This window comes from Heloderma suspectum, chromosome 5, assembly GCF_057233095.1.
Source record: "Heloderma suspectum isolate Gila_16-S chromosome 5, 16-S_ref, whole genome shotgun sequence".
NCBI classification, from domain to species: Eukaryota; Metazoa; Chordata; class Lepidosauria; order Squamata; family Helodermatidae; genus Heloderma; species Heloderma suspectum.
The window spans coordinates 230,647,818-230,660,083 of NC_139462.1; the positions used below are offsets into that span (position 1 = coordinate 230,647,818).

General features: G+C 47.2%; 1 protein-coding gene across 3 annotated transcripts in view; it reads right to left on the minus strand.

Moving 5' to 3' along the window:
* KIF9 (kinesin family member 9) overlaps window positions 1–12,266 on the minus strand; it is a 33,164-nt gene that overhangs the window by 20,054 nt on the left and 844 nt on the right. For 2 of the 3 annotated variants that reach the window (XM_084859515.1, XM_084859513.1), the window contains exons 2-11: window positions 12,029–12,135; window positions 11,717–11,882; window positions 9,662–9,768; window positions 8,217–8,441; window positions 7,307–7,390; window positions 5,625–5,717; window positions 4,899–5,046; window positions 3,878–3,942; window positions 3,042–3,119; window positions 451–519 (exon numbers count right to left, since the gene is read on the minus strand). In XM_084859515.1, coding sequence (XP_084715641.1) covers window positions 451–519; window positions 3,042–3,119; window positions 3,878–3,942; window positions 4,899–5,046; window positions 5,625–5,717; window positions 7,307–7,390; window positions 8,217–8,441; window positions 9,662–9,768; window positions 11,717–11,882; window positions 12,029–12,124 — 1,131 coding nt within the window. In that variant the 5' untranslated portion in view covers window positions 12,125–12,135. The remainder of the gene's footprint in view (window positions 1–450; window positions 520–3,041; window positions 3,120–3,877; window positions 3,943–4,898; window positions 5,047–5,624; window positions 5,718–7,306; window positions 7,391–8,216; window positions 8,442–9,661; window positions 9,769–11,716; window positions 11,883–12,028; window positions 12,136–12,266) is intronic. The other variant, XM_084859514.1, reaches the window with a different exon arrangement.

The window sequence follows — 12,266 nt, forward strand, 5'->3', positions numbered from 1 at the left end:
TATGTAAATGGTTTTTATATTACGTTTTCATGGTTTAAATATTGTGTATTTTTGAAGTTTCAATCTTCCGTGAACTACCTAGAGAACTTCGGCTATTAGATGGTATAGAAATGTAACATCATCATCCTGACGACACAGCAGGGGTGCATCAGGGAGGAGCACTAAAAGGCGACCAGCGTAGGAGGGTGGAAGAGGCTAGATGGACCTGCATTTCACCTCTGCATTTCGCCTCCCCCGTTTATCTATTTAAGCCATTTGCAACCTGCTGGGGCCGTGGGAACAAAAATAACCCCTGCCAGGAGAAAAGTGGAGATTGGGCACAGGAGCACAAGCTACCCACCCACTCACCCTGTGTACTGGTCTGCCCCCCCCCCCCCAAGGATGCAGCACAGTCCAGGCTGGATCGTGCCACAATCACATCTAACTGCGCCTTCAGAGGCTCCTCCTTACCAAGCTGTTGTGCATCGCCAGCTCCTCCTTCAGATAGAGAACCTCTTTTTCCAGATTTTTCACCATTCGCTAAGCAAAAGAGAAGAACAGCATGTAAGTATGTGGCAGGAAAGAAAGATGGATAATAGGTAGACGGATACAAAGAAATATCTAAAGCAGCAGTCAGACCCCTACAAAAACAAGCATAAGAAGAGCCGTGCCGGATCAGACCAAGAGCCCATCTCGTCCAGCATTCTGTTCACACAGTGGCCAGCCAGCTGCTCATGGGAAATCCACAAGCAGGACACGAGTGCAGCTGCACCCTCCCACCCAGGTCCCCCAGCAACTGGTGTATATAGGCTCCCAGCCTCTGATACTGAACATAGCATATAGGCATCAGGTCTAGTAGCCATTGACAGCCTTCTCCTCCATGAATTTGTCCAATCCCCTTTTAAAGCCTTCCAAATTGGTGGCCACCACTACATCCTGTGGAAGTGAATTCCCTACTTTCACTCTGTGCTGTGACAAGAAGTACTTCCTTTTGTCTGTCCTGAATCTCCCACCAATCAGCTTCATGGGATGATCCCACTGGGTTCTAATATTAAGACAGAGAGAGAAAAATGCCTCCCTATCCACTTTCTCCACACCATGCCTAATTTTGTACACCTCTATCATGTCTCCCCTGACCCTCCTTTTTTCTTTGTCCATCACAGTCCTTTGTCCATCACAGTCCTACCCACACACACAAGCCCAACACACAGCTACTTCTATATGGGTTGATCTCCTAAGATCTCTAAGCGGTTTACATTTCAGAAAGTACATATACTGCAATATAAAAATTAATGTAAAAACAATAGAAAACAATGAACATATTAAAAACATTACAGATGATGTACTTTAAGCTCTTGCCACAAGGTAAGAGGTGCCATAGCTCAGTGGTAGAGTGGTAGATGCAGATGGTCCCAGGTTCGATCCCTGGCACCTCCAGGCAGGGCTAGGAAAGAATCCTGCCTGAAGCCCCGGAGAGCCAGCGCTGCCAGCCATTGGTCCCTCTAGCCCAATACCGGATTAGATGGACCAATGGTCTGGCTCCACGTACAGCAGCTTCCTGTGTTCCTATGACTTGTTGGGATCTCCAGAGACAGGGCCACATCCCTCACGGGAGAGAGACCTGCGACTGTGTGCAGTCAGGCCTCGGATCCTGAGCACAATGAGGAGATGAGCAGACAGGTCCATTTGGAAGGGTTGCCCCCTCTGGAGTCAGTGTTCCCAGATGACTCAAGAAAGCCAGCCAAGTCATATGCTGCAGGGCCTGGACTGCAAGGAGGTCAGATCAGTCCATCCTAAAGGAAATCCACCCTGACTGCTCATTGGAAGGACAGATACTGAAGCTGAAGCCCAAATACTTTGGCCACCTAACGCAAAGAGAAAAGTCACTGGAAAAGACCCTGATGCTGGGAAAGACTGAAGGCCAAAGGAGAAGGGGCCGGCAGAGGATGAGATGGCTGGATAGCATCACCGATGCAATGAATATGAACTTGAGCACGCTCCAGGAGAGAGCGCAGGACAGGAAGGCCTGGCGTGCTGTGGTCCATGGGGTCACGGAGAGTCAGACATGACTGAACAACAACAAAGGCAACGCTAACAAGCAAACCCTGTGTTCTCCACAGCTGGCAGCCACTAAGACTTGGGGAGGGAATTCCTGCCTGGTCCTAAATGCAGCGATGAGTTAGATGGTGGGCATGAGTGCTTTCCATCCAAATAACAGCAAAGCTGCCTTGAACGCCATGTTTCTTGGTAGAAAGGTGGGGTACAAGTCAAATAAATAAATAATAAAGAACAACTTAATGAGGCATAAGCTCACATCACCCAGCATCATCTTTGTTTATGGTAGTACCCAACACCCCAGGGTGTGGGAAGCAATCCCAGAAAAATACCTGGGAAGAAACCTTTCCTGACCCCAGTGGGGTCGCAGATGTCAAGCACTGTGGTTTGGGGAGTGTTCTCCAGACCTTTTAACTCTCAAGGCGGCATACATAATCTTTCTCCTCCTCCCCACTTTATCTTCACAACGGCCCTGTGAGGTGGGCTGGGCTGAGGGCCGGTGACTGGCCAAACGTCACCCACAATGAGCTCCATGGTCAAGTGGGGACTAGAACCCGGGTCTCCCCACTCCCAGTCCAGCACTTCATCCACTACACTGGCTCTCGTAACAGCCTTCTCAGAAGGGTAGCTAAGGCTGCAATCCAGCGCACACTTTCCTGGGAGTAAGCCCGTTTCAGTACCCTAGGACTGTCTTCTGAGTAGACACGCAGAGAATCGCGCTGTGAAGGGGCCATCACAAAAGGTGAGGGGGCCTTCTGCTTGCCTCCTGACACTACTGCCCATGGCTGGATTTCCCGGGACACCTCTGCCCCTTTTCTTCAGCCTGGCTCTCCCTGGATAACCATTCACAGCTTGTCATGCCAGACTGCCTCCTTCCCCATGGACTATGTCCAGGTGTCCAGCCACTCGCAGCCCAGCCGACTGTGACCCTGCCCCAAGTTGTAAGAGGGCAGCGGCCCCAGCCACTCAGTCACTAACCAGCCCCACCAGAACAGGACAGCACGTACCTCTGCGTCGACTTCCTCATTCACAACTGGCACAGTCGTCACCCATTTCATTCTGGTAGCAAAACGGAGTGTGGACAGCTGAAGAAACATTAATGCCACCCATGTTCACCACCTCACAATTCTTTTGGACTCCAAACTCTCTGCTTTAGGAGCCTAATTGCCAAGACGATCGGTATGAAAAAGTGTGTTTGTTTTCCTGCTATGTGCTTCTCTTTCAAGACGAGGCTGGACAGCCACTTGCCAGGGATGCTCTGACTTGGATTCCTGCACTGAGCAGGGAGCTGGACTCGATGGCCTTGCAGGCCCCTTCCCACCCTACTGTTCCATGATGCTATGAGTTCAGGTGTCAGCACCCAACAGCTGAAACAGTGGCTTACAGACCACGCTGACAATTGTTACTCCAGAGTGCCCCTGATGGGGGAGTTAGTCCAGGATGCCCTGGGCCAAGTAAACTACTGCCTGTGCACTGAAGGTCTCCTACGTTTTTCATCCTGCTGAAAGAAGCAGCACCAAGCCGCCAACTGCCATCTTTTCCCCTCTGCTTTTTGGGGAAGAAGATGGCCGCCACCCAGCGCAGCACTTCCTCTTTCACCATCAGGCTCTTGAAAGGGAAAACAGTCATGGCAGCCAAGGAGGAACTATCACTGCCATACAGGGCAAGCTTGCCGAGGTGGCACCTTGGAGTGAACGCAAGAACAGCCATGCTGGATCAGACCATCTCGTCCAGCATTCTGTTCACATTCTGCTGCAAGTGTGGACCAGGCTTTAAGCAATCCCAGTTAAGCATTTCTAGGCATATTTAGGTCCCCTCAACTCCCAAAGCTCTGGGTGCTCACCGTCTCTACGATGTGAATGGCTTCACTGCAGATATTAGCCACAAGGACAGTACTGCAATTCCCACCTAGAGAAGACAGAAAGGAAGTGAAGGCAGCATTCTGCACTCAACGCAGGTGGTGCAAATGATTCGTGGATGCTGAGGAGGGCTTCACCATCCCTTTCCCTAGAAAACAGCTGCAGTATGCAAAAAGGGTTTATTTCATTTGTGCTACGAAAAGTTCCTTCTGCTTCTTTAAAACCCTTAAAGCATTTCAAGGCACCAGTCCGAAAGGGGATGAAACAATGCAGAAAGCTTCAATCTGGGTTCATTCAGACATATTGTCTCTTCCTGCTCAGTGCTCAAATTACAGGGAATTACCTGGCTCCTCTACTTTTTGTGATGGCCCTTTTATAGTGCAATCCTATGCATGTCTACTCAAAGGTAAGCCCCACTGAATTCTTATGGAATTCAATGGGGCTTATTCCCAGGAAATAAGATTGCATAAGTGTGCATAAGATTGCATCCTTAAGTACTCTTTTTAGAAGGCTACGGCGGCAGGGTGGGTGGGCATTTTGGCTAAACCTGGGGCAGGGGGTTAGGAGCCAAAGCTTGTGAATCAGAATCAAAACAGGTGAATGCGCCCTAAAATGCATCCAACACCTTCCTGAGACTGAGCATTGCAGGAGAAGATGGGCTGCAGAGGGCAAGGGAAGGGGGCAAACGCTACCTGCTGCTGTTTAAATGTTAAACTATTTAAGCTTGGGAGGGAGGAATTATTTTGTTTTTAATTGTATTTCTCCAATGTTTTTAGCAATGTATAGATTTTTTGGCAGTATTTTGTATTATATTTGTTGTTAGCCATCTTGGGCATTATTTAACAGAAGAGTGAGATACAAATAAATAAATAAATGTTGCTGTTCTGATGAAGTTGACAGCAAAGCCTCAGGCAGAGCTAGGCAAGGGCCTGAACCTGGAGTTCCCCACGTCCAGCTCTTCAGCCACCCCCACCCACAGCCGCAGTCCCAGCCCCAAGCCCTTACCTAATGAATCCTTCAGAGTGTAGGTGAGCTTGCTCTGGCGGAAAGGGACGTGTTCCCGGTTACGATCTGACAGTGCAATGATGACTTGTTCAAAGAATGACAGAGACCTGTTGATGTATGTGGCTTCCCTCAATCCATACCCCTCTGACTGTTAAAAAGAGGAACCAAGAGGAGGCCTTATCATATTATGCACATAGGTCTATATTTATTAAGAGTATTGTTATCTTGCCTTTCCGTATAAAATACCCAAGGTGCTAACACAAAGTAGCCAAATAACCATAAAAATAGCATTCAAATAACAACTTTTTAAAAAAAGAAGTAGCAACCACATAATAAATATCAGCAGAAGAGAAAAAGCAATTAAGGACACAATCCTATAGCGGAGTTACACCAGCTGAGCATTCTAATTTGTGAGAAGCCCCGCTACGCCAGCAGACCACCAGACACACCTCTGCCTTGGCAGATACTCTGGTGGAACCGCCTGCTGCACTGTTGGAACACTCCATCAACAGAGTTGCTCCACCAGTGAAGATACACCAGCAGAATGGCCGAAATGGGGCGGAACCATGGGCGGGATGTCAGCACCACGGGAGAGGGGTACTCCCGTGCCAGGTCCTATATTCCTTCAGTCCAGCCTTCTCCAACCTGGTGGCCTCCAGATGTGTTGGACTGCAACCCCCATCATTCCCAGCCAGCATGACTCACTGGTTCTCCCGATTTACTTACTTTGGTCTTTGCCAGCCTCTCTGAGCCTGCCAGATCCACCAGGTTAATTTTGGAGGTAACATATTTGGAATCTGAAATAATTCTGGAATGACACTGAGGTGGGAGATCAAGAACATTAATGCACACCACACACAACAGAAGTATTGAATCAGACCAAAACAAACCACAGACCTCTGGATTTTTCAAGCCACCATGAACCCTGGATCAGTGCCTAGACTCAATGGTGGGCTGGATGAGGGCCAATAAACTGAAGCTAAATCCTGGCAAGATAGAAGCCCTGTGGGTGAGTGGTTCCCGAGTCCAGGAGATAGGCTCATTGCCTGTTCTAGATGAGACTGCACTCCCTTTGAAAGATCAGCTTCATACTCTGGGGTACTCTTAGATCCATCACTGTCACTGGAGGCCCAAGTAGCCATAGTGGCTCTAAGTGTCCTTTACCAACTTCAGCTGGCAGGGACAGCCCTACCATTACTCGGGGTCATGTGCCAGCATCAGGCAGCAGAGAGGAAAAAGCAGTGAATTGTGCTGCTCTTTCCCCCGCCCTTGCCAGGAGGGTCTAGAGCGGCCTCCCTGCTACCTCAGTCACAACTGCTGCCTGCCACCCACTTGCTCGTTCAGCCTGGTCGCTCAGCTCGCTCGCTCAGCTAGCAGCCCAGCTGACCACTTGCTTCTGTCTGTCCGGCTGCTCTTACACTGTGGCCCAGCTGCTGGGCTCCTACAACAGGTTGTGCCCCCCTCCCCAACAGAAATGGAGGCACCGTGGAAGTTCCGTGCGAGAGCAGCCCTGGCTCCAGGCCAGCTCCGTTCCCATGGAGTGGGCGAGACAGTGGCTTGCCGGTGCTTTCTGTGCCAACCATCAAGGCAGGCATGCGTGGGCCAGGCAAGGTGAGGGGAGCCCTGGGGGCGGTGGCTGCAACGGGGGAGCGGGCATGGCCAAGAGAGCAAGTGTGGGGAGCAGCAGCACTGCCTCACTTGCGGCAGCCACATAACTTGGGCCAGGCCTGTCAACTGGTACGCCAGCTACGGCTTGCCCTGGACAGGGATAACTTGGCCACAGTGGTACAGGTGCTAGTAATCTCAAGACTGGATTACTGCAGTGTTCTCTGTGTGGGGCTGCCCTTGAGGCTGGTCTGGAAGCTGGAGCTAACGGAGGACACAGCAGTTCGACTGCTGCCAGGAGCTGCCCCTTTCCAGCACGCAGCTGAGGGAACTGCACTGACTGCCTATCCACTACCAGGCCAGGTTTAAGGTTTTGCTACTAGTGTATAAAGCCCTAAACAACTTGGGACCAGGATATCTGAAAGAGTGCCTTCTCCTTCATCAACCTGCCCAGTCACGCAGATCATCGGATGGGATGCTCTTGGTCGTTCTGCGTCAACCTATGGTCCGACTGGAGTCCACCTGGAGTACAGCCTTCAGTATGGCAGCTCCCTTTCTGTGGACCTCAGAAGGTCAGGCAGGCACCGACATTTTTTTTGGTTTCGGTGCCTGCAAAGACATCTTTATTTCAACAAGCGTTCCTCGACTGATGAGCCACAGTTTTTATTGGCATTCTATTTTTAAAAAACTTTTAATATGGTGTTTTATTCCTTTTATCTTTTATTGTTCACCTCTCTGGATTCTGTTTAGACGTGGAGCAGTATAGAAATGTTGTAAGTCAATAAAAGCCCAGTGGAACTGACCTCGATGTAAATGGTGAAGATGCAATGGGACCTGGAGGAATGTCTATTCAGAGTGTGTTGACCAACAGATCTATTGGTGTCACCCTGGAGAAGAAAGTAAGAAAACGGGGTCGTAAATCAAAAGCAGGAGGAAGAGAGTTTATTTTCTTTATTCATAGGGCAGAACCCAATGCAACACTATCGCTAAGGTAAATTACACTGTGCTAGCGCAAATTACCTCTACCACTGCATCAACAGTGCTGGCATAGTGTTTACACTAGCACAACGTAATTGACGCTGGCAGTAGTATCGCACTGGATACTGCCCACGGGCAGCCCTGTAACAACTACAGCATGCGTCATCTTGGCCAGATCTGCTTTCTCCAGGAATGGGCATAGTTGGCACGGCAGCCTCCGCTGGGCAAAGGAAGTCCTGGCCACGGCCGAGACCCACGCTTCCAAGGTCAAGGCCAGGTCCAGAAGAACCCCAAATGATGAGCTTGTGCTTTCAAGGGGAGCACTACACCATCTAACACAGACTGAACCACAGTTCCCGGATCAGCTGTATTGACCAAGACCACCTCTGTCTTGTCTAGATTCAATTTCAATTTGTTAGCCCACATATATTTCCAGGTAATGGTTCCAGTCCTTGATGGCCTCCTTGGAATGACATGGAGAGAGGGATTTGGGCTTCATCTGCATATTTGTGACACTGAGCCCCCAAACCCCAAATGAGTTCATTAAAGGTTTCATGTAGATGTTAGACACGCAGGACAAGACAGAACCCTGAGATACCATAGGCCAGTTTCTCCAACCTGGTGCCCTCCAGATGTTTTGGGCCACAACTCCCATCAGCCCCAGCCAGCATGGACAAAATCCTTCCTGGCAAACACTACAGGGAAGAACATTGAGATCTCAACCATTCTTCTCACCTCAAACAAGAGATTTAAAGCAACTTCTTCATAGGGGGCAGCATGCACAGTTAAGCCTTTGACAGAGACCCCCTGGGGGCCCTCCACTATAGACAGTGGAGTGTCATTGGCCATGCCAGTGGCTGTTGCAGATAAAAGGTCAAAGATGGTCTCATTGTGGATCTCCAGGTAAGAAATTCGAACAGTGATGAACTGACTGCCATGTTCTTCCATTGACTTGAATACCTGTAGAGAAGGTTGGATGTGTCTCAATAAAACCAGCTTCAAGGAGGTCACAAATAAGTTATCTGTGCCTTTTTCAAGTGGGGAAAAGGGGTTGTAAACTAGGGGCACAACTCAGTGAAACGTTCTCCTGCACAAGAGATGAACAGGAGCTGCACAAGAGGCTTCCCCAGTTCAGCTAGCTGAGAACCTGTAAAGGAGGGGTGGGCCGCATGTGGCCCCCTAAAATGATTTCTTTTAAGTTAAAAAAGCAAAAAGGCATCCAGAGCAGCCACTTTGAAAAGTTTTGGCCCTTTTAATGCTCTGTAGCTATTATGGAGCACCAAAAGGGTCAAAATTAGCTTGAAAACTACCCAATTTTTACCCCTTTGACTATCCATAACTATTCTGGAAGCAGGTTTAGAAAAAAATATGATTTAAAAAAACTCAGCACCACAGGATAGAGGGGAAAGGTGTGGCCCGCAGGGAGGGAGGTCCAGGGAGTGAAAATTACCCCTGGTCCTCCCAAAGTTGCCCATCCCTGCTCTAAAAGGAAGGGCTAGGGACCAAAGTGATTCACCTGGTCCTCTCCCAATGTGAACCTACCTGAACACTACGATCAACATCTGAGGCCTTCCTCTGAGTGTCCCCTCTAAGGGAGGCTTGGAAGGTGAGAACAATAGAGGGCCTTCTCAGTGGTGGCCCCCCAATTGTGGAATGCTCTCCCCACTGAAGTCCACTTATTGACAACATTGTCATTGTTCCCATGCCAGATGAAGACCATCCAGGCATTTGACAGCATATGATGGGCCATTTATGTCAGCTGTTTTAATCAGGTTCAGTATCTTACTATAACTGTTTTTTAGCTGTTTTAAATTTTAAAATTTTGTATATAAAGATTTTATATTATGTTTTTTATTATTTTGTATTTGTAGCTTGCAATTTTTGTGAGCTGTCCAGACAGCTTTAGCTATTGGGTGGTATAGAAATAACAACAACAACAACAATAATAATAGCAGCAGCAATGGTCCTTTCCGCACATAGTCAAACGAGATCACAGCACAGGTCCCCTCCACTGCTCCTTCTCCTGAAGACAGAAAGAACCTCATGGCTCTTCTCCCCCAGCCCCAACATCCTGTTCTGGCATCTTATCAATCACAGAATAGCGGGAATCCCACATTGACAGATGGACAACCCTTTCAGTCTCCTCCTCATCAACGTCTTTGCCTGATGATCTGGATTACCTGTTGTATTGCTCGGGGTATGATTCCTCGGTGCTTGTAGTTTCCCATTGTTCCCGTCATGGTGAAAGTCTTGCCAGCTCCTGTTTGCCCATAGCATATTATAGTGCCTAGGAATGTTTCAGAGCAAGCACCATGAACTCGGGCATTGTCCACCTGATCCCTCCAAAATGAACCTCTTGCCTCTGGCAGGCAAAGCATATTATCTTAATTTTGATATTTTAACATTTTAAAGAGCTTAACGACTCCACACCAAGAGCTACTTTTCCCCTTAACACAAACATGGATGGACTATTCCCTTATAGTCACAACTTCCCATTAAATTAATAATTTTTATTACTAAATTGTGAGTGTGTATGTGTGTGTGTGTGTGGGGGGGGATATATTGCTTCCAGCAAAGGACCAGGCTGACTTATTTTAATAGTTTATATTCAATTGTTTCAGCTTCCATACAGAAACAACAAGGAACACACAAATAGGAAAGAGAAGGGGAAAGAAAAGAAAAAAGGAATAGACTGGCTTTGACAGACTTCTGGAGGGAAGAAGCTCTGGACTGTGTATGTGGTGTGTAGAAAGCAGAAGCTATGAAAGAAGCGTGTGTAATTCCTAGCTCTTATTTAATGTATGGATAATGCTACTAAGAGAATGCCCCAAGCACATCACAAACATTATGATGAAATACTGTTGAGAAGATAACGCTTAACCTAAAAGACTGTTACGTGGCTTTCCTGAAAATCCAAGGCAGCTTCCATACCAACATCAATTGCAACAATAAAAACAAAGCAACAATGATTACAGTACAGTACCGAGAATGCCTGGAAAGTATATCCCAGCCTGAATGAAACAGGAAACGTCAGATGCCCAGATAACAGGGGGAAAAAACCTTTCACAGTTTTTCCTACTGCTGAGAAAGAAGTGCAATTCAGAGTCTCAGGGTGCATCCAGAGACATACAATATAAACAACGATCTTGCTGTGGAAGCACAATGTTAGCATTTTGGTTACGTGTACAGCCTGTTCCACTGTCAAACAGCTCATAGCGTTCTTCCTGATGGTTAATATAAATTCCCTTTTTTGTCATTTGAACCTGTTGGTTCAGGTCTGACCCTCTGGAGAAACAGAAAACACATCTGAAGACGGTGATCATATTGAAGACGGTGATCATATTGTGTCTCAATCATCACTTCTCCAGGCTAAACATACCCAATTTCTTCAACCTTTCAAAGGAAAGGTCATCATCTTCACCCTCCTCTGGACACACGCAAGTTTGTTAATATCCTTCTTAAATTGCAGTGCCCAGAACCGGACGCAGGTTTGACCAAAGAAGAACAGAGCAGTACCTTTACTTCTTGTGATCTGCATTCCGCGCCTCTGAGTCTAGAATTGCATTAGCCTTTTTAGCTGCCAATTGCACACTGCTGAATCATGTTTAACTTGTGGCCCACAAAAAAACCTAGATACTTTTCACATGTACTGCTGTCAAACCACGTGTCACCTATCCTTTATTTGTACATCTGATTTTTCCTACATAAATACAGAACTTTACATTTATCTCCGTTGAAATTCAATTTGGTGTCATCTCCAAGTTTGATGAGCATCCCTTCTATTCCTTCATCAAAGTCATTTATGACGATGTTGAACAATACTAGGCCCAGGCCAGAACCCCGTGATACCCTCCTTGTCGCATTTCTCTCCAGGTTGACAACAGTCCATTAATGAGCACTCTTTGAGTACAGTCCATTAACCAGCTACAAATCCTACTGCAGCTAACTGTAGCTTTATTGACAGAATACCTTCCCTCGGCAGAATACCTTTAATCCCAAGTAAGCTCTTGAACCTTGTCTGTCTTGCCACCTAGAGACCCAGGACCAGCACTGGTGGCAATGCACATACAACAGACTGAACAGTTAGACTAGTGTGTGTGGCCTCAAAAAACACCCAAACGCAGCACTATGGGGAGGGTCCTTGTGCAACACTAGAGTCACACACACACACACACACAACATTGCTTCCGTTACAGATGGTAATTGAACATCGCAAGAATGTCAAGAACATTTACCGTTATATCCATTAAGAGCTTGGGAGACCAGGTCTCTGGCTACTGCATCATAAACTACATCCTGAGGCGCATTCTGAAGGACACCATCTAATTTGAAAGACCAGTCTGTCTGCTTGTTGTTGACAACTCCTTTTGCACGGTCTCTCTCAATGTATACCTCTATAGTCTAAAAAAAGAAATTAATTCAAAGCAGCTTACAACAAACTTTAAAACAAAAATGGATCAATAAAAGAAACACAATGTATAAGGAAAAGCGGCTTACAACAAAAGCAAACCATAACTTTTTATTTCTGCTGTCTCCTATGTTGTTACCTTATTGTCTGCCCCAAACTTGATCATGTCTTGAGGAAACTCAGCTGTTGGCTTGACTCGTGCAAACGCACTAACTCTCTTTGTACTGGCACACATTGTGATGTATGCTTGGGGAAAACAAACGGAAAATTAATATAAAAATGGCTTTCTCCAAGGGCCAATTCACAACAGGACTTGAAACAGAAGTTTTAAAAAATGGATAAACTGTTACAAATGATAAACTTATTATTGCTCTTGC